The sequence below is a fragment of the Prunus persica genome, chromosome G1 (assembly GCF_000346465.2).
Source record: "Prunus persica cultivar Lovell chromosome G1, Prunus_persica_NCBIv2, whole genome shotgun sequence".
NCBI lineage: Eukaryota > Viridiplantae > Streptophyta > Magnoliopsida > Rosales > Rosaceae > Prunus > Prunus persica.
The window spans coordinates 46,331,690-46,358,283 of record NC_034009.1 but is presented as its reverse complement, the minus strand read 5'-3'; the positions used below and the strand labels follow the sequence as shown (position 1 = coordinate 46,358,283).

The 26,594-nt window shown below is 37.2% G+C and overlaps 6 protein-coding genes and 1 long non-coding RNA gene across 10 annotated transcripts; 4 read left to right on the top strand and 3 right to left on the bottom strand.

The window, feature by feature from the left end:
- Positions 1-5,753, bottom strand: LOC18790975 (uncharacterized protein At1g10890). 4 transcript variants are annotated; one of them, XM_020556066.1, is made up of 5 exons: positions 5,550-5,753; positions 4,763-4,986; positions 3,407-3,688; positions 1,010-1,229; positions 1-451 (listed from the first exon to the last, which is right to left on the bottom strand). In XM_020556066.1, exons 2-5 carry the CDS (start codon positions 4,903-4,905, stop codon positions 185-187), a joined length of 912 nt encoding a protein of 303 aa, XP_020411655.1. In that variant the 5' UTR covers positions 4,906-4,986; positions 5,550-5,753; the 3' UTR covers positions 1-184. The 4 variants fall into 4 exon arrangements, with proteins under 4 accessions (XP_020411655.1, XP_020411654.1, XP_020411657.1 ...); XM_020556065.1 differs by having other exon boundaries at positions 5,520-5,752; XM_020556068.1 differs by lacking the exon at positions 5,550-5,753 and adding an exon at positions 3,804-3,914 and having other exon boundaries at positions 4,763-4,814.
- LOC18793570 (putative ribosome biogenesis protein slx9-like) lies at positions 5,963-8,770 on the top strand. Its single transcript, XM_007223582.2, has 5 exons — positions 5,963-6,247; positions 6,338-6,396; positions 6,614-6,663; positions 8,088-8,227; positions 8,325-8,770. The coding sequence occupies exons 1-5, from the start codon at positions 6,228-6,230 to the stop codon at positions 8,527-8,529; spliced, it is 474 nt and encodes a 157-aa protein (XP_007223644.1). The 5' UTR covers positions 5,963-6,227; the 3' UTR covers positions 8,530-8,770.
- LOC18790071 lies at positions 9,625-10,437 on the bottom strand. The gene has a single exon (XM_007225938.2). The coding sequence runs from the start codon at positions 10,276-10,278 to the stop codon at positions 9,835-9,837; it is 444 nt and encodes a 147-aa protein (XP_007226000.1). The 5' UTR covers positions 10,279-10,437; the 3' UTR covers positions 9,625-9,834.
- LOC18792356 (transmembrane emp24 domain-containing protein p24delta3) lies at positions 12,903-18,899 on the top strand. The gene is made up of 4 exons (XM_007225751.2): positions 12,903-13,313; positions 15,624-15,836; positions 18,355-18,431; positions 18,526-18,899. Exons 1-4 carry the CDS (start codon positions 13,107-13,109, stop codon positions 18,668-18,670), a joined length of 642 nt encoding a protein of 213 aa, XP_007225813.1. The 5' UTR covers positions 12,903-13,106; the 3' UTR covers positions 18,671-18,899.
- On the top strand, positions 13,324-14,535 carry LOC109946473. The gene is made up of 2 exons (XR_002269619.1): positions 13,324-13,599; positions 14,184-14,535. It is a non-coding gene; the product is annotated as an uncharacterized LOC109946473 (long non-coding RNA).
- Positions 19,903-22,643, top strand: LOC18792183 (transmembrane emp24 domain-containing protein p24delta3). Its single transcript, XM_020561059.1, has 4 exons — positions 19,903-20,253; positions 21,506-21,718; positions 22,095-22,171; positions 22,258-22,643. Exons 1-4 carry the CDS (start codon positions 19,906-19,908, stop codon positions 22,400-22,402), a joined length of 783 nt encoding a protein of 260 aa, XP_020416648.1. The 5' UTR covers positions 19,903-19,905; the 3' UTR covers positions 22,403-22,643.
- Positions 23,577-26,388, bottom strand: LOC18790108 (F-box protein At1g10780). The gene is made up of 4 exons (XM_007222538.2): positions 25,963-26,388; positions 24,487-25,229; positions 24,054-24,334; positions 23,577-23,965 (listed from the first exon to the last, which is right to left on the bottom strand). Exons 2-4 carry the CDS (start codon positions 25,226-25,228, stop codon positions 23,729-23,731), a joined length of 1,260 nt encoding a protein of 419 aa, XP_007222600.1. The 5' UTR covers position 25,229; positions 25,963-26,388; the 3' UTR covers positions 23,577-23,728.

The window sequence follows — 26,594 nt, the reverse complement described above, 5'->3', positions numbered from 1 at the left end:
GGAAGACAATGGAGGATTTCTCTGTGTAGGCTTTCAGATGGCATTGGGCACCAAAAATAACACACATCGTCCACATTATAACACCAAAAACTGTATTTACCAATTATTCTTAGATTACAGGTACAAACGTGCAACCAACTCCAGGCACATATTGATCAGAACGAAGCCAAGTTCCATAAAGAATCTATTTGGATCCAATTGCAAACGACAATTTTGGCCGGGATTTGTTTTTACCCAACAATTTCATTTGGTTCAACCGTGCTTCCTCCTCCTCTTGTTTCTTCCTCCTCAATGCCTCTTCTTTTTGTCTCTGGAGCTCTTCTAGCTCCCTGTACCGCTCCTCTTCCCTCCGCTGCTGCTCCAAAGCTTCCCTTCTTTGAGCTTCTTCTACTCTCCTCCGGTTCTCTTCAAGCATCCCTTCTAGTTCTTCTCTCTCTTTTCGAGCTTGTTCCTGTCAGCAAAACACAAATCATGTAAAACACAAAAGCACATATCAATTACTCTGATTTGTTCAGCTAGTAGAGACGGAGGCAAAGGAAGGAATTGCAGACTACAGGTGTCATCCCATCTTAAATTGTGATTGTTTCATATAAATACACAGCCAAGCCATGCAATGCCTGTGTCTTGGATGCACAACACAAACCCACTGCAATCATGCAGCATACCTTTCAGATAATTAATACAATATGATGGTTTGGATTTTCCATTATCTTAAAGGCGCATATCCTTCATGATACTAATACCATTTCTGTTTTCTTTTATTCCTTGCTTTGAGTAAGCTCTGAACCATGTCACTATAAGTTCAGACTTGAAACAAATCATCCTTCCCCAACTACACAGAAATTGTGCCCAATAACTAAAAAGACAATTGAATATGTTCAAGAAAACAGAAGATATGAGTCCAATCATCCCTAATGGTGATAGCACACAATGACTCATTAGCGTGCCACCACAACAAGAAGAGAAAATGAGATGTCATACAGAAGCAACATGGTAGCCTAAATATTACCTCTTTATTTCTAGCCTCAACAAGAGCAGCTTCCTTTTCTTTCTCAAGTAGTGCTGCAACTTCAGTAAGAAGCTTCTTCCGTCCCTCCTCCAACTGCCTCTGTATTTCCACTTTAATCTCCACGGAGTTCAAGCTCTCCTCAACTTTCGTACGTATTGCTACTTCCACTCTCTTTGAAGTCTCTTCTTCTAGCAGTTTCAATTCTGCTTCCTGTTGCCGCCTGAGTACAAGTGAAAAAGTTAAGCAACAAAGTGGCCTCTGAAATAAAGGGGAACTGCCGCTGGAGTAAAAATAAAAAACAATCAACAAATACTGCTTCCTCTTTTTTTATTACCCCTCCCCTTCTCTCATCATTATCTGACTACAATAAATGACAAACTAACCTTCATGAGGACACAGGTACTATATATACGGTTATGCTTTTAAGGCAAACCTCTAATGTATCCTGATCAAAACAAATGAGTTTCAAAACTGGTGAACAGTAGATAAACGATGCACCCATTTTGATCATCAAATATAACAAGTTGAACTATAGCAGTATCATCCTTCAGAAAATCCTGTGGAGGAGAATGTCAAGTAACCTGCTGCAGTTTTAAAACTAATCATCAAAGTGCTTCAAATTTGAACTAAATACATTCTTTACATGAAAAGATTACAGTTCTAAAATATATGACTTATGTGTGGTACTTCTTGAGTATCATGAGCACTAAAGCAATGACAAGACATTGGGAAAACATTTACAGGACAGAAACGGCAGTTCAACACTGATGGAGAATCAGGGTTGCAACAAGGGAAAATGGATTTAGGTCAGAAGTCAATACAAATCCAAATCTACAGAACAGGCAGACTACTAAATGATTCAGTAGGCAGAGGATTTGTTTTTCTTTGGGTCCAAATTCAGTCAACAGAGGTTAACCTGCACTTGGAACAACACAGTAGTCAACCCAGCTGTTGCATGGGTCAGCTTCTTAGGTAAGGCACAACAGGTTGAGGATCTCCGAATAACTTAGGTTCACCATATCGCTGGTCTTGGACACCAAAATAACTGACTAGCTCTTTCCAAATACTCCAAAAATGAAATTATGCAGAAAGATGATCGTGTTCTAAAAATGCATATATCTGGACAAGCAATTGAAAGTAAATCAGCTATAAGCAACGATTTGCGGATGTGGAGAAAAGTATCATGTGTTGACTGGAAAATTTACACAAAAGGAACAAAAACATATGTATAGTTTGAGTGCCTTTTTCTTCATAAACCAACCAAACTCAGGACAGATCTTGATTAGTTCTCACACTGATATATACTACCAAACAGCCTAATCCCCATCTGGTTACAATTGTGTAGGGGCCAAGAATGTACTCAACCCACACATATGCTCCTAAAAAGGCCTTTGATTGCATTACTTAGTCATAAGAAGATCAACAATTGTTAGAATCAGAATAGCTTCCGCATTTCGGATCAGCTGCATGCAATCAAGAAGTCCAACTAAATTTTACATTATTGACTTTTGAAATCAAACAAATAACTGCAATCCAACTGTGAGGTCCATAGCACATATAGATGAATACCAACTCCTATTGGAAATGAGATGGAATAATCTCTTCAAAAGACGGAAGTCTCCATCAAGAAACAATCATGCTACCATGCAATTAGAGATACTTGTCTACTTTCAGTAACAAGGGACCTTTCCTGTGCAATGGGCGTTAAAAATACATGAAACTCATTCTTAAATAAATATAGAGCATGCTGGAATTAATTATAAGACCAATAACGCCCTATCATACAAATGTTCCTTTACCCAATTTAGATTCAATGGTTAAATATTTCACTGCTACAACTTATAATCTAATTCTTACGCCAATATGCAATTAAAATTATGTAAACAAGTAGTTAAGATTGATTTGTAAAACAGACTAGAAAAACCAGCTCCACATTTAAATCCATAACTCCATACATCAATTGTGCATCTCACATATTTACCAAACCAAAGTCATTAAAAGCACACAAAGGGACCCATTATAGACAGAAAATTGACCAGAATTCATTACCTTAGTTCAATAACATTATAAGAACATTCTAAACATCTCTTCAAAGATTTTTTACAAAAATACAAACACAATTCATTAAAAACTGTACAACAAATAGTTACTCTTTACAGGTTAATTGATAAAGAAATCCATAGCAAGGACTACCAAACAGGCTCCAAAAGAAATTTTCCTTTCTTAAAACACAATTGCATGCCTCCCATCACTGAACAAAATCGTCCAATCCCAAATTACATCTTCAGCATAACTCATTAAATACTTAAAACTGTTAGTCTACTCTAAATATGAACTTGATGAAAGGTCACAAGAAAATTTTATATGATAAAAGAACTTATGTTACATAAATGATACCTTTTCTTCTCTTCTTCTTCTTCCTTTCTCAATTTCTCACTGGCATTTTTCTGCTCCAACAATCCAAGACTTGAAGTAGAAGATTTACGAATAGGAGACAATGAGGAGCTCCTACTTCTTTGTCTCTTATAACGCTTCAAGACTGGAGACCGACTTTTACGACGTCTTGGAGTTGGAGACCGACTTTTACGACGTCTTGGAGTTGGAGAACGACTTTTACGACGTCTTGGAGTTGGAGAACGACTTCTACGACGCTTAGGGGAGATAGAACGACTTTTCCATCTGTATTGGAAAAAAAATAGTTATTAATATAAAAAAAATAAAATTTCACATGACTCCACATATCAATATCTATCAATCCAGTCCACCGAGTATATATAGAAACATGTACAGTTACCTCATACATTGTTAAGTATAACCTTTGTGTGCTCCATCTTTTATCACATGAAGAAGCAAATGTCACAATCGAGCAACAAAAGGACACCCAACGGCACCCATCACCTGCTCACTTCCCATATGATGGGAAGAAACTGAGTTGTTTTAAATTCTTAGGAAGAGCATGCATCCTTATATCACTCTGACAACTCTATAATTTACTCCATATATTCATACTAGACACTTATTCAATTATTTAGAAAGAATCGAAAACTGATTTTTCCAAAGGTCGCATGTCCGTCAATGTTAGATACAAACTGAGTCAACCATCAGATTTATGACAACAACAGCAATTCTTTGGCATTAGCATGACAGCAACCAAGCCTAAGGTGTACAAACCACAACGGTAGTTGAAAATCAGAATAGAAAACTCAGAACAGCAAATGTCAAAAGCATACCAAACGTAGGCAATGGAACTACCAATTCCTGTCCACTTGAAGGTGTAAAGCAAAAAAATCAAATATTAGTGATTAGCATGCAGAATTTCAACTCAAAGCAATATTTCATGGAATGCCCCCATTAAGCTGTGCATCAACATCAACGTAGGAGGTACCGGGCAATCTTGAAACATACAAGTACATAATCATTTTCTATCAAACAAAATCATATGACTTCACGATTGGAAAATGAAACAATGTTCTAAGAAAATAAATCTGAACAGCCATTCCCAAAGTCTTGGTCAAATATTCGACAAATTACAAACATCCCCATCCCCCTGTAACTTGCAAGCCTACAAGTACATAGGCTTTATACTTGAAATAAGAAGTACCACAGGATCAATATGGAAGAAGATGCAGACATAGCAAATTGGACATAATGTAAATCCAAACCGTATGAGCAATGAGACGCTTCAATCTTTCCAACAATTGATTGGGAATCAGTTAAATTAGCACAATAACGCAAGAATATTAACGGGATCACCTGCTATAAGAATACGAGGAATACGGAGACCGGCTTCTGTCTCTTCGGCTTCTCCTGCTACCTCTATGCCCCACTGGAGACGGCGAACGCCTTTGCCTATACGAAGGCGATCGTGATTGCGACCGTGCCAAATCACGAGGCATCCTTTCGCCTCAACTTTAAGCCTACTGTGAATATTTCCTAGAATGAAACTTGAATACTAACAACAATTTTGCTACTCTGCCCTATAAAAACCAAAACAAATCAACCATTATCAAGGAGTAGAGTTAAAGTCACAAAACTTCTACAAGTGAGAACCGGGAAATTTTTTTATTAAAAGAAAGTCTAGTAAATCATAACAACCAATTAAGCACTAACAACAACAATGATTCTTAACGATTTCTTTGGTAGCTGAGGAACTGTCAGAAAAGATAATCAGATGAAAATAAAGAGTCCTAAAAAAATTCATTATATCCACAAATTAAGCAGCAATACTGAAAAAACAAAAAAAAATTCCAAATTCCAAATGCATAAATTAAACAAATAAACAAATATGTTTGTATGTTTAGGAACCAATGATGTTTGATTTGCTGGGTAACAAATCAAAGGAATGAATCAACGAAGAACAATCTACCTAAAAATACAAAATAAATAAAGAAATTGATAATTTTTACTGACAATTTAATCGCCGAGAAACTGAAAAGATAATAAAGCCTTTATCATCAATCTGGAAATAACCATCCACAGGATAAAATCATTTCGTTCCTTAGAATTATACCTGTGAAACCTCAGACCAGATGGTACCTACGTGAGCAATAGAGGAGATCGGAATCGCCCGCGTCTGGCATGAAAAGTAGCTGAACAAAACCCTAGGATAGAGAGTATATTGTATCAGAATCAGATACTGAATATGCAAACCCTGGAAGAAGAAGAGGGGGCAGAGAGAGATTTTGTTAAGAGTTTTGGGGTTGGGATGAAATATGAAAGATTGAGAGGGCCTTTTTCTACTGTGCCAAATTTTACTCCCCAATTATATCACAAGTTAATATCACAGAATTCGGGCTCAAAGTTTTGTGAAGTTCCAAAAGCAATCAAAGCCGGCCCAATTTCAAAAAATGCATTTGGTTAATGTAAATATTAAAAATTAAAATTATTAATAAAATAAGAATAATATAATAAATTTATATTTTTTCATTGCCGTATATTTACTGTATCGATGAATCGTATCGTATGGACGTATCTGTATCTGTGCAACATAGGTGGAGGCTAACCTTAAACTGTCTCACAAAAACCTACCCAGCCGTTCCCCACTCTCCTCCGCCTACACCACGCCACCTCCTTCCTCTTTCTCTCCGTCTGTCTCTCTGTCTCCCTCTCTCCCGGTTCCTCCTAAAGAGCTTGCTATCTCTGTCTTCTAAAACCTTAAATCATTTGTTTAGTTGACCTCTGTGAAAAAAGTGCTTGCAAACTCGAAAATTTGTCAGTGATGGGCAAGCCAGGTTCACGGTAATACTTCCATTGTGCACAAGCCCTTGCTTTTTCTTTTTTTTTCATCTCGCCTTCTCTCCCGGTTAAAGTTTTGTTTTTTCTCTGCAGCTCAGAATCATCTACCAAAGCCGACCTCAAATTCGAAAAGAAGCTCGAATTTTATGCTAGTAAGTTTGCATTTTTAATTCACTTTTCTGTTCTTGTTGGGTTTTACTTATTTAGTCTGTTTGTTTGGGTTTATCTAATTGTAGTCTTTGTCCCTCGAAAATGGATAATATCAGTAATATTAGTAAATATTTTCATCCCCAATTAATTTACCTTTTTTATTCTGAATGACCAACATAATTGCATTCCAATTTTATTTGTTTTCCATGAACAATGCAGAGGTTAGAGATACAGTTTCTGGCTTGGGTGCCCAGAAGGCTATTGTGAAGGTGAGGATCTCTAATTCATCAACTTTCCCTTTGTTCAACTTAATACCAATACCTTACCCACATTTTGGTTAGCGAATGTTTTTGTGGTGCATAATTTTACTCGGTAGTTTAGATATGGAATTTGATGAGATAATATTAGAGGAGGTCAGCAATGTCTTGGGATATAATGTATTTGAATGCTCAGATCCCTTAATTGGGGACGGCATTAACATGTAGCGTTCATGGTTGGTTGCTTTTATATGAACTTATGTATTGATGATTTGCCTGATGATTCTCAATCTGGCTTTGAGAGGTATGTCTATCCTGGTAGATTTTGTTATTGTGCATGAGAACGTGAGCTGCCAACATTTAACTACGGATTTTAGAGTGGAACAGAAATTGTTAATGGAGGTTGTGCGGTGATCAAAATCATTGAACGAAACAGAATGAGAAGCTACACCATGAAAATAGACAGATGATGTGCTCAGTTAAGAAAAAAGGCCTCATAGAAGAGTGGCACAAATTGAATTACTGAGGAAGTTCCCTTCAAGTCTGGATGGAGCGAGACAGTAATCACATTGGCACACTTGTAGTGTCAAAACCTGGGTTGAGGGAAGTTCAAGAAGCTCATTATGCCTCAATCCGTTGGATTGAGCTTCAGTTGGCCTCCCAACTAACCCAAACTGCATGAGTTGCAGCCCTAGGTTTAGTGGACCGAAAAACAGGTAGGGGTAACATTTTTGAAGCAAGGATTCGTCATTCATGTGAGGGCATATGTTGGAGGGATGGAGGCAACTTATTTAGAGAAAGGGGAGGCATTGGGGTTTTGGATGAAAGATAATTAGCTTTGGAGGTTGGGGATAAAGTAGTGCAGTCAACACTTAGAAAGAAACCAGAAGATGCAAAAATGTGAGAAATTGGGTGTTGGATTTAGTTTGCTGGGCAACTTAAAGCTAAGGATTTATGGACTGGAAAATGGCCAAACAAGGAAGGTTTGACAGGTCTAATCAATGGCATGTCTTTGTTGCTTATTTTAAAGAAGCCTAGAGGTATTTTGAGCCAATTTAAAAGGCTCAAAATGGGGCCAACAGTTCGTAGTGCTTAGTACTAAGAATTGAAACAGTGCCCAACCTTCAACTCGTGTAAACAGTAAACTGATGAGAGACTTCCCCCTTTCTACTTAAGGCTATTTCTAACTTCTTTCTAGGGTTTTCTACCACAAGAAAAGAGCTCTACTCGGGGAAATCGATACATGTTCAAGGAAAAGTTAGATATGTTATGTAGTGATCTGAACTTCCACAAGGCATTTTGTGAGTCAAAAAATAACTTCGTCACATTTTTTATTTTCTTTATGTTATTGATATTACTTAAGAAAAATGATAATTAATTTGTGAATAATTTTCATAATGTTTTGTGTGCTAATGAGTAACTTTATCTTCTACCAGAAGAAGAAACTGCGTAGCCGACAGAAGAAACTGAAAGCATATGATCTCTCTTCCTTCTCAGAGTTTCTGCCTGAGTTGAAGGCTAAAAAGCAACCCACTTCTGAGTTCAAGCTAAATTGCAAATCCAAGAAAACCCTAATGTAAATTTACAAGTTCTTTGATTACATTCCTGTTGCAAGCTTTACTTTTCATTTCACTGTGTCACAGTAAAGTAATAGTGGATTCTGTTTTCATCAGATTGAAGGAAGGAAAGCAGTTGGCTACAGTTCTTGAGCATCCCGCTTTCAAGTCAGATCCCTTAGCTGCCATTCAACAACACTTGGAGAGGACACAGCCAGTGGTAGAAGTGAAACCAGAGAAAAGGAAAAACAAAAGTGGAAGCAAGAAGAGGAAAGACAAGAAATTGAAGGCTTCAGCCGGACCCCAATCTATGGATATGTGAGTCAATATGCACACTTTTCATCTGATCCACCGTGATGACTACTCAAATTTGTTCAAATCACATTGCGAATGTTCCAACGCTTAAATTTTAAATATAAAATTTTGTTGGTCTTGCTGGAACTTGTAAATGGTTAGCCCCATTTCCATAGGATCCTTTTGGTCTCAAGTGCATAATTTACCTACTTGTTGGCATGTGAAGAAATGAAAAAAGAAAAGAAGGGAAGATATTTGTTAATTCCACATTTGTATCCACATACATACTTTGATGATTTAGGAACAAGTGAAACACTGATCTAGATTTTTTTTTTTTGTTAAGGGAAAAAACAAATTATAGAATGCAGCATGTCTCAAAAGCGTTTTGGTCCGTAAAAAGGTTCATGCACCCTGAAAGAAAAGTTTGAGCTCAAGCATATTTGTTTTTGTGCCTAAATAATCCCTAGGGCTAAGTTAAAATGATCAAATTAGTGCCGATGTAGGTTATGTCGGTTGGCAAGGGCAGTGAGTAAGCATGCCTTCATTGCACTTAAGTTTGAATTCTCCATCTCATGAATTAGATTAACTGAGAGTAATTTAGACTATTGCTTGTATTATAAAAAAAAGGAATCAAATTAGCTCGACAATTCGAGAAGATCAGGCTGGTCCTCCATCATTTTATCTTTTCTATAACCCTCGATGGTGACCCTTGCACTTTTGTGTTAAAATCTCTCTCTCTCAAAATATTGTTTTACAACGAAGAAAAAAAGAAAGTGGATGCTGAAAATAATTGGTGAGGGCAAAACGGTAAGAAACTAATTTATGCCAACGGTACAATTTCTCTTCAAGCCTACTCAATTATTGAGGCCCCAAGTAGTCAACAGTGAACCATAATAATTCACCATCAACGGCTACCCACCCTGCCTTTTCTCTTTTTCTCCAAATAATAAAAAAGGTACCACAAACAAAAGACTGCCCTCCTTCCTTGCACTCTCTGCGGTTGCTTCCTATATCAATATCATCATAACCATCATTATTTTTGTTATTTTCCTCATTCAAACAGTGAGTGTGGGAATATGAGGTGGATCTCATTCATGCATCCCAAAAAAAAAGAAGACAAAACTAAAAAGAAGATAGAAATTTTATTCCAAAATGTATTATGCAGAAGACTATGATCTTTTAACACTAGAAGTTATCAATTTTTTTGAGTGCCAAATCCTTGGAAACCACTTTAAATGGATCCATATTTTCACACTGCCAAAAACCCATTTTAAAGATATGAAAATTAAGCAAATACAGTTATTTATGGTTCTCCTTCCAAATTTCAATTTGATTAAGAGGGGTGAACCTTGCTAGTAGAAATCCCCTTCCAAGCTGATTTCATGGAAGCAGTGGCTGAGTTGAGAGCAGCCTCAATATACCTCTTGGAAGCAATAGTGGCTGCATTCTCCATGAACTTCCCCATCTTCCTTGCACTTTCTGCAGTGGCAACTAAGCTGTCGAGCTCAGCCTTGGAGATGGCTTCCATTTCCGCTTCAAAACGTCTGAACTCATCCATGGCACTCTCCATCACTGAGTCCATGTAGTCCTCAGCTTCCTGCATGGCAACCTCAGCTGCTTCCACTTCTTGCTGCTGTTCCAGTTCAACTGCAGCCCATGATTTGTACGCTTCGATCTCGAAGAGTTTCATCAGGTCTTCGATCGTGGCGGGGTCGAAGCTTTTGTCTTGCAAGGCTTGGTTTGAGAGGAAGCTGAATTGGGCGATTAGATCTTCCATTTTCTTCTTCTTCTTGTTGTGGTTGCGGTTGTTGTTCTTGTTCTTGTTGTTGTGGGAGTGAGATATCTAGGGATGAGAATATTATTGTAGATCTAGCTTTAAGCTTAAGTCTATGTAGAAGGGAAAGTGGGTATATGAGAATCATATAATGGAGTACATATAAAGTGGATAGGATGCGATAGGAACCTTGGAACTTTTTGTCATGGGGGTAGAATTTGGCCATAAGATCACGTGATGAGACAAAGCATGGCCAATGGTGGACAGGGTGCAAGAACCAAATTAATTGTGATGAATAAAATAGTTATTCTGCTTCATTTTCTGCCCTTTGATGATGCTATTATAAGTCGCGCGTGGACGCGTAATAAAATTTCTGTTTTTGACTTGTTTGGGCATTATTACGGTGTTCACAATAATCAAGAATTAAGACGTTGTCACGTGCCCATACACACACAAGTAACACCGTAAGTCAAACTATAAGTACTCTCGTACTTCATATTTCGGATTTTATTTCAAATTAAGGAAAAAGAAATACAAAAGAGAAAGTTCTCTAATAAGATCAATACAAGTCCAATTACTAGAAGCCTTAACATCTCCACTTTTTGACGAAATTAATATGAGTTTCTAGGTTGATATTTCTAGTTCGAAATGAATTTCTAGGTTATCTAATTTAACGAAGTATCTTGAGGTGTAATCTTTTATATGCACAATACAAAAATGGAGGAAAGGATGAAGCTTTCTTATCCTTGAAGCTCTCTTGGATAGTCTCCAAGTTTTCACCTTTGGGGCCTTTCTCCATATCTTGCTTTATGAATTCTTCACAAGGTACCAAAGTAGATACCCTCTAATTCACCACACTAAATGTTTAGAGATTGAAGAAGGAAACAACCAAAAGAGTGGAGATGCTAGACTCCTTCTCTTGGTGACCGATTTTAGCAAAGGTGGAGGGGAGGATTTCTCCTCCTTCTCAACAACACAACCCAATTTCTTAGGAGGCTCAAACCCAATAGCCTAAGTGTGGCCTATGTAGGCCAACACAAAGGATGAGGAGAAACCCCATGGTGGTGTTTGGGCACCTCTTGGGCTTACTTGAATTGTGTTGTCATACAACACTTGTTCGTAGGGCCAATAGGTCCTTGGGTATTTTCATTTTAGGCCTAAAATAACTTTAAAGTCCAAACTAAGTCCACAGTCAAACTAATTTCGTAATTAACAATTTAACTATGATTTGTGACTTAACGATTAAGTCATATCCTTAGTGCGAATAGTTTGAGTTGGTCAACTATTTTGGTCAAATGCGTTGACTTTGACTAGATTGTTGACTTTCAACGTCTTATCTTCTACATTGATTTTTGCACTGTTAATGGTGGCTTGTCCAAGCATGGCCTTTTCTTCGACAAGTTGGTATAGTATATCTTCATAGTTCAAATTGCATTTCATGCGGTTGCTAAGCTTTTTCCTTCTCCGTCTGACTTTCTCCAGCTATCGAAGTCAACTTCGAGTTTTATCTTGGATAATCAGGCCACTAATCGGGTAAAAAAAATTTTGAAATATAAATAATGGCTTTATTTTGGAAATTCAAAAACATTGGCCCTACGTGAAATTGGGCCTATATCACTTGCGTTATTGTAATCGATGAAATCTTGTTTGACATTCCATACAAGATTTCCAGTTTGATCGCGTTCAGTGAACTCACTCTCTAGCAAACACTTGCACACTTATGTTAGTATCTCTACACGAATGACCCGAGACTAGTCACCCTCCATATGGAGCATATATAGTGTGTAATAGTCGTTGCAGTTCATCAATGTCCAATTGAACGATTCTATGACCGAAAACTTTCATGGTGTGGGTTACAGAGAGAGGTTTCTCCACATCTAACATCTCTAAATCACCTTTCTTTTCTCACGAATCCATGGACTTGGCAATAGGCTAATGATCGCCATCTGGAGACCTGAGTTGAGATACCTGCCCTTAAGTGTTTAACCTAAATGGTTAATTTAAATGAAGTTTCCATGAAAGATTTAATCTAATGATTGGCATTTACGGCACATTTCTAACACATAGCACATGACTTAAATTGATGGAAGAATGGATGGAAAGTGGTGGATTTAGATGTTGGGGTGAACATTGGAGGAAAAAACTAATTTTTGGGCACCTCAAACTGTGCAGCCTTAGACTTGATCGATATCTTAAATAAGCTAAGTCAGCCTGAAACCGGCAAAATAATGTCGAACACCAAAAGGAAAGAAGAACACAAAGAACACTCAGAGATTTGGGAGAAATAATACTTGTATTGCTATGAAGAGAACTACACAACTCTGAGATGATTTGGCCAATCCTTGTCTTGAACTGATGACCAGGATCATACATCGTATCTAGACAGTACTAAAAGTCAACTCACATATTCAATTGTATGTGCAAAGATATAACGGGTTGGGCTATATAGACTGGGCTTGGCGGAAATGGGCCCCTCCTACTTGCAGGCTACAGCCGTAAAATAGCGGGTCCGTGACAATATAGGCAACCTAAAAGTTAATAATAATTAATGAAAGCTGGTGGAATAAGTGCAAATGGCGGGGTTAGATTTAAATAAGTCAAAACTTGAGTGGGATCTACATGAAATTAACCTTAGTAAAGGGTAAGAAGAAATTGAGAGAAGCAAGCAACTTGTGAGCGATAGATCCAAAGTGTTTATGCTGGTTTGGTCTTCGCAATCTTCAAAGACCAACTGTTTATGCTGGTTAGATTTCTTAACTTAATTTCTGATTTCTGTACAGAGAAAAACACAGAGAGAGAGAGAGAGAGAGAGAGAGAGAGAGAGAATTGCGATGACGAGTACGAGTGCGAGTGGGAGTTCGGTTGCCATCATTTTCTTGATCCTGTGCTTGGTACGGACGAGTCAAGCCATTTGGTTGACCTTACCCTCCTCCGGCACGAAGTGCGTTTCTGAGGAAATCCAGAACAACGTCGTCGTTTTGGCCGATTACGTCGTCATTCCCGACGATCACTCCCACACCCCCACCATCTCCGCCAAGGTCTGTTCGCTCCAACCCCTTTCCTTTAAATTCAGCTTGGTTTTATTTTAATTTGCTTTAATTTCGTGTATTTCATGTTGATCTTTGAATTAAGCCATCTTCTTTTGGGCATTGCATTGAAGCTTTGCCTTATCTTTTGCTTTAAGGTTTTCTGGAAACCCAAAAAAGAGAGAGGGGGGAAGGAGGTCTACGATTCAATGCCTAAACTCTTTCAACAATGCTTTGATGATTTGATATCTATGGGCTCATAAAATGGAGTGATTTTATAATGCATATCCACGTAAAGGTCCAGAATCCTTAGCTTGAGTAGCTTATTGAAACAGCTTTTGGCTTGAAGTCTTTGGATGTCTGCTATGTGAGCTGCAATTTTTGTGTGGGGGAGGGGAGAGTTGAGTAAATTTCTGTTTAACTTTGTATACCATGCTGTTTCTATACTTAAGCGGTCAAAATGTCACCATGTTGGTGTGCACTAGAAAGGAAAAGACATAAGCTTTCTAATAGGTGACATCCTAATTTAATTGGAAACAGGAAATTAAACATCAAAACTAATATTCTAGAAAGTCAGACTTGTAGGTTTTAATTTTCATCCCTAATTGTAAGTACGTAGATGCATATATTATCAATAAAACCCAATATATAGTGGATTGGTTTTTTCTGTCCTTGTGTAAAATTAAGAAGAAAAGAAGATTTAAAATGTAATAATCGGATCTTGTCTTCTGCTTTATATGTTTCTTGCTTTTTTTGTGTGAAAATGGAATCAACTTGGGATTCATATTGTGGACTTATTTATATTTCTGCATTGTCTGCATAAGCGTAAATAGATTCCGATGCATCAATCATTCAAAGGTATACTGCTTTGGTATTTGACAGTGGCAACCTTAGCCCTTGTTCAGTTTGCTGTGGAAGTATCTCCAATGTGGTCAGCCAAACACCAAGGACTTGCCAGGTTCTAGAACAAATACAAGTTCTGTCAAGGAAATTGCTTTGATCTGCAAGTTTGGTTGCAGGATTACGTCCACCTTTAGCCGGGTCACAATTTTTTTCAACAATAAGACTGTTGGCCATCTTAGTGGGAGTTAGTAAGTCCAAGGGATTCTCTGGCCTGTATTGGGAACAGTGGCTGAGTGGTTGTTGTTCATTGGTATCAGCTTTGTTTGAAGTGTACTTTTTAATATTACAATTCTTCTCTAGAATTCTAATATTAACCTCCTTAAAAAAGGAATTCTAATATTAGCCAACAGGAGAAAAGATACATTTTGCTAGAACATTAGATGCTTATACAATATTCAATCCTGTTATTACTTTGTTTCATTCAAGTTAGTTGAGCTGTAGATTTTCCCGTATGGATAACTCTAAATTGCAAAAGGAAAATAGTGGCAAATTGAAAATGAAGTTTTAAAGAGAAAGTAATTACATTGACGAGTTCTATATCATTTGACTTGGATATTATGTTTTCATTTGAGATTTTTTATTCTTGTTCTTTAGGTGACATTGCCTTATGGGAACAATCTTTATCACAGGGAGACTGCAACTTTAAGCATTCCCACCATTACCCAATATTTAGTTGATTGGCTCCTGCCCTTTTGTAAACATTAAGGAAATAGGAAATCTAAAATGTAGTAGTAATGACTACGCATTTTTCATTGGTGGTGGAGTACATTTAACCTTGGATCTTGGATACTACTTGGATGCTTTTGTTGCTGGTCAGTTGTCAAAGAATTTCCAATGTGGTCAGCCATTTACCAAGGAGTTTCCAGGTTCTAGTCTCTATCAAAAAGGGGTTATGTCAACTGTCAAAGGGGCAGTTGCTGAGATCTGCAGGTTTTGGCTGCATAGTCTCTTAGACCTTTTTAGCTGGGGTAAAGCTTTAAGTAAATCTGGTAACAATAAAACCATTGGCCATCTTAGTGATTTCTAGTAAGTCCAAATGGGTTCTGGTCTGTATTGGGAAATTTTATATTAGTATTTCTCTGTTTTTCTTCTCTAGAATTCTAAAATTAGGAAACTTGACAGAAGGTATTATCGCTGAACATCAGATACTTACATGGGATTCAAACCCGTAAGTTGATGTCTTAGGAGGGACTTAGCCGACTTCTTGAGCAAAGTTTTGTTTGTAGTCAAGTTAATTAACCATTATATTTTTCAGCTATGGATAAACCCTTTAGATTGCAAAAGAAAACATTACTGGAAAAATTGCAAATGAAGTGTTAAACAACTGTTGTTCCGTTTGACTTGTGTAATTACTTTTTCGTCTTAAATTTGGTTCTGCTTTCTTCAAACTTTAAATAGTACTTCTTGTGCTTCCTTTAGGTGACATCACCATATGGGAACAATCTTCATCAAAAGGAGAATTCAACACATGGTCAGTTTGCATTCACAACTCATGAGGCTGGAAACTACCTGGCATGTTTTTGGGTTGATGGTAATAATCCTGGAGGTGGTGGAGTAAGTGTCAACATTGACTGGAAAACTGGAATTGCAGCTAAGGATTGGGAATCAGTAGCAAGAAAGGAGAAGATTGAGGTAAGCACTTAATTCTTTTTATAGAATATATATACATATAGGGTTAGGATCCTGGGACAAAGCTCTTTACATACATTTTCACACTTCTTTATAGCCTTTAGATATTTTAAAATCCAAGGGTCTTACATAAAAGTTAAGATGATTCTCTTTATACTACAGAGTGATGTGGCAATGGCATGGAATTTAATTAAACTTTCAATTAATAAAATATGTTGATAAAAGAGTAATATGCTAACAACGTAAACACCTTCAGCCTCCACCCTCTTCTATGCCCTACACCATTGTTACTTCCCTGCCATAGACCTCCATGTTAGCAGAAAGAAAAAACTTAATCTCTGCCATGGTTCCCCAAGATTGATGGGCAATTTATAAGTTTGTTCAATGAGAAAATTACAACAATTTAGCAATCTAATGGAAGATTTACAATTTGTTTCTATGCTTGGTTTTTGTGTTAACACTTTAATTTTCCAACTTCTTGATTAGGAGTGAATTTTGCACTTCTTATAGAGATGGATGGATGGATCTCTATTTTCCATTCCAAATCATGATGATTGTTTCCAAAAGTTGTGATAGGGCCAGTCACTGAACTTTTGATCAGGCTAGTGTTTCAGATGAACTACACAATAGAGACATTAAAACTATACAAGTGTTTACTCTTGATTTTTTTTGTCGAAGTTTATTAATTCTATTGTCATATTGTTCAAAATTCATCTATGGCTGAGAAGTTGCATATCTGCAATGGAAGATAAGCGTTATTAAAGAAGAAGAAAAAAAATATTGAGCTAATTTTCTGTTTACACAATTCTTTTTTTCAAATTCTTTAAACTGATTTTTGTTTTAAATTTCCATGTTATTGCCACATCATTTGATTGTGTGATGACAAACATCTTGTTTTCTACTTAGGTCCCTTGGATGTAATTAGATCTAAACCCTCATATTTCGATTCTGTAAAAAAAAAAATTTAGATCTAAACCCTATGTGTAATTTTTTTTTTCCCAGGATGCTGACCTATACTTATATGTGTGTATTGCTTTTAGTAATGGTAACATTTATCTATGCCTTGCACTTTCCAGCTTCAGTACTAGTGTATATAGACTCAATACGTAGAACGCTGGTCTCTTAGGTGCAACATATGCTACCTAGAGACCATTAGCTGGGCTAGTTGGTGCTTTCATACGATTATTGTTATACCATTCCCATTGCTACTAAAGTTTCCAGCAATCTTTACTTTCATATTTTCTTTTGCATCCCTAAGCTTGATTTTGCTTGTTTCTATGTATCCGCCCACCAGAGGTAGATCGCTATAAAGCTAAACTAGCCTAGAGAGGTGAATAGGTGTCTAATCAGAATTTTTTGAATCACTCAGAAACACAGTATTAACTAATCTAATTGCCATCAAATCACCCTAACAAATATATCAACAAACATACAGCTTAAGCATGCAATGGAGTTAAGTCTTGAAGCTATCCAAGCCTACATGAATGTTAGAAAAATGTATACAGAAACTTGAATTGCTTGGCGCACAGTCAATCGCTAATCAGTAAAGTAACGTGCACAAGCCTTTACATGGGCAACCCAAAAGGGAAAACAACGAGATCCAGCAGCAAAATTCCACAACAAAAGCTGGCCAAAACATAAAAGCCCACCATGAGAATAACATTAACAACCAAATGAAACTCCACATTTGTACTTGCACAACGATTCATCAAATGATCTACTTCTGTGTATACATATTTTTTTTGTTTATTTGGCCCTTGACTAGAAGTATTATTTTCTATACCTTGACTCATGATGGACCTAAATTATTTTCTAAGGTTAAACGGGTCTCATACAATAGATGCACTCATCTCTTTTGCCATTGCTATGGTTTCTTCAAGTGATCTCAACTTCCACCCTCATTCTCCTGGACAAATTCCAAGGGGAAAAAAAAAAAGAAGCTTCTTTACGGAATTTATCCATCTTGATCTCCACCAAGACACAAGTTCTAATGCAGAAATTATGATCAAGATCCTAAAGTTTGTATACCTTTTATGGCACTTCTAAGAATCCCAGTATATTCAGAAGTAGGTTGTGGCCAAGCGGGGAGGTTTTAAATCAATAAAGAATGCAAAGTACATTGAAATTGACATTCCAAAAATTGGCGTTACAATGAAAACTCTCTGTGAGACACCATTTGAATGAGAGGAAAAAAAAACAATTGAATGAAAATTTAAAATGTATTGGGCTATAGGCTCAATCGTTATTTATCAGAAAATTTGGCTGCTCGATTTTTTGCTGAAAATCTGCCTGCACAAATACCTTTCACAAATGTATTATATGACAAATCGCATTCAGTAATGGGAGAAATAGGAAACCAATAGTTAACTTACTTCAATATGCAGCAATGCTTGATCTTCTGCACAGTTCTTGGGATTCAACTTCACTTAGAATTTTCACCCACTTGACTAAACTAAAAGACTCGAGTGTTTTGGATATTTAATTGCCAACACAGACATGGACTAACATTGCCCAAGTATAGGGTCTTGAGCTCGAGCTGCGGAAACTTGAAGGAGCAGTGGAGGCAATCCATGAGAATCTACTCTACCTCAAGGGCAGGTAATGTTTACCTACCTAATAGGAATGTCTACATTTCCTGTACTGTATTTGTGCTCTAACTTATTCCTTGTTTTTGTTTTGGATGTATTCTCAGAGAATCAGAGATGAGGGACGTGAGTGAAAGAACTAACGCGAGAGTGGCATGGTTCAGTATGATGTCCTTGGCTGTCTGCATTATAGTTTCAACTCTTCAGTTATGGCATTTGAAGAGTTTTTTCCTAAAGAAGAAGCTTATCTAAGTTATGCCACACTAGTTATCTATGTAGATGAAAATGATATTGAGAAAACAAAATTTGAATGCCATGTAATGTAACCTATTATTTCACAGAACGTCAGTTTCCCCCTTTTTTTCGAAAGAGACTTGAGAAAGGGAAAATAGTTAATAGATTTTAGTTGACTGAGTATTGTATAAGTGATCTCTGATTGCCTTGCTAAAATACAGAATTGCCTAGTGCTGACCAAGCTCAAGCATGAGTTGTCAACCAGTAAACTAATGTATGCTAGCTTTGTTGCCTTCTAGAGAATCTGAAAAGATAGGAACTGTTTAGTTTTCAACCACAGGTACGGTAAGCCACCTGGTATTGCCCAGCAAGCACTGCGTATATGAGATGTATTTCGAGGTCTTGTATACCATGGGGGATTAGATCGTGAGAATTTTCTTGGTCGCTCAAAAATTACTACCAAATTGAACTCCCCAAGATAAAGACCTTACGAAGACAAGACATGGCTCAAAGAGAGCAGATTACTGGTATGGTTTGCCAAGAAAAGATTGAAGGGAAGTTACTGGTATGTTTTGCCAAGAAAAGAAGAGGATGAGCACATTAGGTTTGTTGGCTTTGCGTAATTATTGAGGAGGAAGGAGATGCAAAAGGGTAGTTTTTAACTTCACATGGCCAATGAACTAATCAGGTTGGGGATCTCGCAAACCAGGTAGACATGCCTTTCTCTATGCAGCCACTTACCCTTACGGTGAGTTTGATTTATGTTTGATAAGGGTAGGCATAAGAAAAGGTTTCTTGGTTCATGGGAAATCAAGGCTATTTCCCTATTAGCAAGGAGCCGTCATCATAAACCATGGCGCATGAATCCCACGTAAGCAAGTGTGACCCTATGGCCACGTTGATGCTTAGGGTTGGATTAGATTATATTGCTTTGGATTAGATTCCTCACAAGATTCAAGGTATGTTACCTTCAATTTAAACAAAATTTAAACGTTTTCCTCTATTTCTTCATTTAGCATACCTTGAATCTAGTGAGTTGTCTAATCTAATCCAATTTTAGGCACCAAACGTGACCTAGATTGCTCAAAAGCATTGCTAAAGTCGTTTTGGCCCGAGGCGAGCGCATTATGCTTCATGAAATCTTGGGCTTTAGTTACTTTAATCCAAGGCCCATCAATGCCTTTTGGGCCATACCATCAATGTAGCCCTGTGGGACATTTATGTTGTTTCCTTTCCTTTTATTTTATACATTTATGCGCATTTATATTGTTTCTTGCTTTGATTACTTTCTTATGTTAATCTCCTCCGTTTTGAAACCCAAGAAACAGAGAAAAACTGAGGGAGGGAGTGAGAACAGAGAGAGAGAGAGAGAGAGAGAGAGAGAGAGAGAGGAGATTACGATGACGAGTAAAAGTGCGGTGGGCATCATCATCTTCTTCTTCATCCTGTGTTTGGTACGGACGGGTCAAGCCATTTGGATGACGTTACCGTCATCCGGTACAAAGTGCGTCTCCGAGGAAATCCAGAACAACGTCGTTGTTTTGGCCGACTACGTCGTCATTTCCGACGATCACTCCCACTCCCCCACCATCTCCGTCAAGGTCTGTGCTGCTCCAAAATTTCCTCCTTTTGCTCCTCCCCATCTCCCCTTTTTCCTTTAAATTATAATAATCAACTATCACATATGGTTTTTTTATTTTTTGTAATTTCTATTGTCAATGCATATACTAATATAGCAACAAAGAAAAACCCAAAATTTAGCTGATTGGTTTTTATCCTTATGCGCATAAATTAAGACGAAAAGAGATCTCAAATGTGATACAATTAGCATTTTTCTCATTGATGGTGGAAATGGAAAAATGCTAATTGTATCTTTTGTTTCTGCGTGTATGTATTTGTTGCTTATGAAATATATATATATATATATATATATATAATGATGATGATGATTTATGTAAAAGTGGGGTCAACTGGTGGTGCACATGTTATGGACTTATATTATTCATGTGCAATGCACGGTATTTTTGCACATTGCTAGAGGCTTGCTCTTGTTTAGATGTGATTTTGTTTCAAATGTAATCTTCCTGCAGTTTCTTGTTGAGCGTAAATAGACGACAATGCATCAAGGCATCATCGGATACTCTGCATTGGTATTCTAACAATGGCATCCTTAGCCCTTGTTCATTTGTGGTGAAAGTATTTCCAATGTGGTTGGTAAAGGTTCTAGAACAAATACTGGCTGTGTTAACTGTCCAGGCAGTGGCTTTGATCTGCAGGTTCTGAGTTAGTTAGACACCTTTTGCTGGGTTAGCTGCACACTAAAGATCACAGAAAACTGTGAATAAATTTTATTGACATGAAGGCCATTGGCCATCTTAGTGGGAGATATTTGATCCAGGGAAGGGGTTCTCTGGCCTGTATTGCAAATGTTGGCTGAGTGGTTGTGGTTCATTTGTGCTAAGATTTGTTTACAGTGGAGCTAATGAAAAGGATGCATTAGCAGTGGTTCTCTAGAGTCCTAATAGTAGCCAAAATGACAAAAGATACATCATTGCTAAGAACATTAAATACTTATACGAGATTCAAAACTGTTGTTACTTGATGTTTGAGGAGGGGTTTGAGTGACTTCGTACTCAAATTTTTTTGTTGTGTCAAGTTAATCAAGCTGTTGATTTTTCACTTCTGGATAACTCCCCTAAATTGCAAATGGAAAATTAATGGCAAACTGAAAATGAATTTTTAAAGGGAAAGTAATTACATTGGCGGTTTCTCTATATTTGACTTGTATAATTGTATTTTCATCTTACGTCTGGTGTGGTTTTCCTGTAACTTTTGGTTCTTGTGCTTCTGTAGGTGACATCGCCTTACGGGAACGATCTTCATCACAGGGATAATGCTACACATGGTCAGTTTGCCTTTACAACTCAAGAGGCTGGTAACTACCTGGCATGTTTTTGGGTTGATAGTAATAATCGTGGAGGCAGTGGGGTAAGTGTCAACCTTGACTGGAAAACTGGAATTGCAGCTCAGGATTGGGATTCAGTAGCAAGAAAAGAGAAGATTGAGGTGAGTGCTGGGAAAATACCTAATTTTTTTATTTACTAATATGCATATATACATACATGTTTTATGCATTTCATTAATGCTAAGATTTTGGTATCTGATAAGGGACATTAGTAGTGAACTGAGTGCTGTTGTGAAAAGTTTATTAAAGTTTTAGGTGTCTGCAATGGCATAGAAATGAATTTCTAGATTGAATGCTGTAAATTTATGTGACGGAAATTTGCTTTCCGACCACTACTAATGGTTTGCTATTGATTCTTGACTTATCAAGTGCAAGTCTTCACACTAGTATAGGTTATTGTGGGGCAGGATTATCAATATTCTTTTGGGCATCATTATCCTTTAACTGTGCTTATTCTAAGTATCTGCCCTCATATAGGGTCTTGAGCTTGAACTACGGAAACTGGAGGGGGCAGTGGAGGCCATCCACGATAATCTACTTTATATCAAGGGCAGGTAATCTTTGCGTTCCTAATAAGAATTCATTCAGCATGTCTATTTCTGTTGTAATTTATTCGTTGTTTTATCTTGGATATACTCAGAGAAGCGGATATGAGGAATTTAAGTGAACGAACAAACACAAGGGTGGCGTGGTTTAGCATGATGTCCTTGGGCGTCTGCATTGGAGTTTCAGGTCTGCAGTTATTGCACCTGAAGCAATTTTTCCAAAAGAAGAAGCTTATTTAAATTCTTCTACCCGAATTTTTCTTTCTAGACAAAAAGTGAAATAGAAAAGGAAAATTTTAAGACAAAGTAATGTAAACTATGAGTAGACAGACTGGCAGTTTTCTTGTTTTGGTCGAAAGAGAAATTTGAGAAAGGAAAAGCAATAAATTTTCAGGAAATAATGATAGTTTGAATTTCTTGTGTACCAATAGATACTTTGTTAACTGGGTAATTGATATGCATTCACTTTAGCTCTTCCTTATGCATTGGCTTTGTTGAGGTTCAAAATTGTGTAGTGTTGGCCAAGATGAAGCAAAAGTCGTTGTCAAGGAACCTCTTAATGAGTCTTTACTGAACCATTTGATGTGCATCAATGTACGGTCGCTTCGATATTTCGGATAACTTGAACTCTAGGACAAATTTGGTGTCCATCACTTCATATTGCCTGTGAAGTAGAAATTTGACATAGCAAATGGCTATTTCCATGAAGGGAAAAACTTCCCTAACACAACCATGTTCCTATTCTCTCGTCAGGTGATGAGATACATAAGAACATGGTTGTATAAAGTTGGTTACATCTGAGATAGGATTGGCAATTTCAGTCCTAGCAAATAAATTAATTATATAAAAAAGGGGGGAAACACCTTTGCTCAGGAGGCAAATAAAGGTAGCCAACAGAGGATGCTTAGAAGAGGCAGCTGAACGTGAGTTTTGCACTTTGCTTCATGATTAATCCAAATGAAGCATTTCTATTGTTCCATGAATTTTTTTTGAATTAAAATCCGCAATTTGACTCGATTGAATCCTAAATGCATTGAAGCTCTTGGTGTTAGCCTAAGTGATGAGGTGGGACAACGGGTTAGGATTAGGATAGGTCTAGGGCTTGATTCCATCCAATGTAACCAAGAATTGAATAAAACTGGACCCTGGATCTGATCCCAATCCATGCCACCTCTAAAAACACAGATGACTTTGTTTCCTACTTTAATGGCTTTTGCCCTATATCCACCCCTTAACTGGAACCAAGAGTTCCTCAATCAAAGAATCAATTACAAACCAATTACACCGTTAACACAAATTTAGCTGTTCACTTTTATTAGGTTTTTATTAGGTAAGGATTAGCTGCATTCAACTTTCTCAACAGACAACAGTTACATCCATAACTTAGGTGAAAATATAGCAAAAACATAGAACATACTTGGCGGTGTAAATTAAAGCTAACAAACTCAATTTTGAAACCATTAAGAATGATCATAGTTCAATCAAATTAGCAGTCATGCTGTAATCAGAGAATTAAAGGAATGAAGTGAGTAAAGAAGGAAAAATCAGGAAGTCCCCGAGCGAGCTTTATTCTATTCTAACTATCTTGCGGTTCATGTATCTAAACCTGCAAATCTCATCGAAGAAATCATCTGCACTGCTATGACTGCTCTTCATCTGAAGAATCTTTATTACAATTGCCTTTAGATTCTTCCCATACTTCAACAAGGACTCAAGAGTGCTCATTTTCTGTTCAGCATTCAGTGGTGATCTCACGGTGATCACCACTTCTTCCAGACAAGGAATTGCAAATCCTGAATCAACCTGATAAAAACAGAAATATAAACTCAATTATTACCTTGAAGATTGACCTAAATTGAAATAGCAAAGTTACAAAATAGTATCGACTTACATTTTTCAGACTGTTCTTCTGACAAAGAGCAGCAAACATGGCTCCATGGATATCAAACTTTTGCAGCTTGGGATGGTTATTGAAAAAATCAACGAAGTCAACCTCTGGAAAAGGTTGAAGGGTTTCAAAATCCCCTGTGAATTCCACCTTCATAAATAGGTGCTTCACTTCACTTGCCCATTGAAGCATATTGCTTATTGCGTCCCAACACCACTGGACACCCCTAATGGATAAGAACTCCAGAGCCCCAAGTTTTTCAAAATCAACCATGTAGACTCTCCCTAAAAACACACCAGAAAACACAAAGATAAATGAGTCATTACTATAATTCACAGCAATAAGGAAACGGCCTCTTGGGCGAAAAAGAAATTAACTGCACCCAATACTGTACTTTTTTCAAGTCATCCAAGGTAAGCTTGTAACCAGTTATTACCTGCATTATTGGCAATCGAAAGATTCCTCAAATACTTTGCCTCACGAACCCGAATCCAACTGCAACCTTGCACCTCAAGCACTTTAATTTTTGGGCACTCCATGGAAAATGAGCAGTTTCCCAGGCCATAAAAATCCAACTTGCACTGCTCCAGATATGGCAACTCGATCGAAACTGATCTCACTCCTTCACAACCAAGCAGCAACAAGTTGGTCAGATTAGGACAAGCCTGAAGCACAGTTGATAACGCAGGATCCTCCAATCTTGCACCAACAATTTCAAGGTTACTGAGTTTCTGGAAGACATCCCAATTGGGGGAGCGGGTCATTAAGACTCCCCAAAGTTTTAAAGACTCCAAATTTTCTGCAGCTATTAAGCAATCCAATTTTGAAGGGATTTCATGACAGGCCTGCTGTTCAGCAAGATTGTCCATTCGGAGCTCAAGATACCTAAGAGTTGGACCTATGAGCATTAACCACGAAGCAAGGCCAGCAGCTGAGAATGGGCTATACACAACCAGATTTTCTAATTTTTCAATCAGAGAAATCATCTTCAATACAATGTCATCAGGGCTGTCTCTGCCTAAATGGTTATCAAAGGAGTTTCTGGGGAAGTAAAGGCTCCTTATATAAGGGATTGAGTCCTTCCATCGTTTGGATACACAATTACATATTGCAACGTCTCGGGCATTATTCATATGCGACAATATGTATTGAACAATAGCATCAGGGAGAGAGTCCATTCTGTGAGGACAGCAATCAAACATTTAGCAGTCATTACCAAGATACTTACTACCTTAAGTTAAAAACTTGACAAAACTAATTAATACTACAGAATTAGTACAGTTTCAGAGAGAAATAAGATTGGTCAATAATATTTAGTTATTATGACCAGGCACTGGCGATGTAAAGGAAATCTGTACTCTTTGAAGCACTCTTGACTCTTGAGATTAGTGACTTGTGCTCAGCATTTAATAATGTTCCTTGTCCCGGGAACACTAAAATAAAATATGTTTCTTTAATTTCTGGGATGCAAAAGAAACCCAGAAATACTAAGATAATCATTCTATAAACAGAAAATCATAATTCAAGGAAACAAAATTATTGAAAATGCAGTTCGTAAGACTTGTAACTGAAACGAAGGAAGCTAAAGAAATTAGGAACAATCCATATGGGAAATGCGGAATTTACATGACTTGTGCAGATTGGATTAAGCTTTTGTTAGAAATTTATAAAACCCAGATAGAAGATGAAGATTTAGAGCAATTTGGGATGAACCCAAATGAGAAATTCCCAGTTAGGTTCCTAAGTGATTAAGAAAATGAAACCCAATTCAAACATCAGCTGTAGAGTGTGCTCCTTCAGGAGAGATATAACAAAATACCAATTAATATCAGTAGCAATGTTAGAGGCAGAAGCAAATCTGTGAAACAAATGAAGCACACAAGGATAAAAAAGAGAGAGAGAGGGAGCTTACAGATCAAAATTTGAATGTGGAATAAAGAAGAAGGGATCTGAGAGAGGCTTCGGCTCCCTGGCTCACTCTCTCCCTAACAACCAACAATTATATATACAGACTCAACACAAAGAGAGAGAGAGAGAGAGAGAGAGAGAGAGAGAGAGAGAGAAACGAGCGTGTCTTTGTGGGGAGGCGCGCTTGTGCCTCAGGGTTTGGGGGTCATTTCAAAATTCAAAAGCTTTTTTTAACGTTTTTCCTTTCAGTTTTTAGTTTTCTGTTTAAATTTGAACAAAAATATTTGTTTTTTCTTTTCTTTTCTTTTGTTGGAAATGCGCCGAATAAACAAAATAATCTATTTAATCTATTATTTAGGAGAATAATCTTTGTTGCATTATTCCCTTATTTAAATTACGCTAAATAAAGAAAGTTTAATAGAGTTTGAGCAAAAATACGATTATTTTCCTATTTCTCTTAACTTCTCCATAATAATTGTCTCAAGTGCATAGAATGTGTAGTTTTTGTTATCGAAAGAGTTTTTTTTTCGTGTTCAATTTTATAAAATAATTTTTTGTTCTTAGTAAATTTAGAAAAAGACAGAAGGAGTATAACTCAGTTGGTTGAATTCTTCAACCTTCATTTATTTAGGCAAA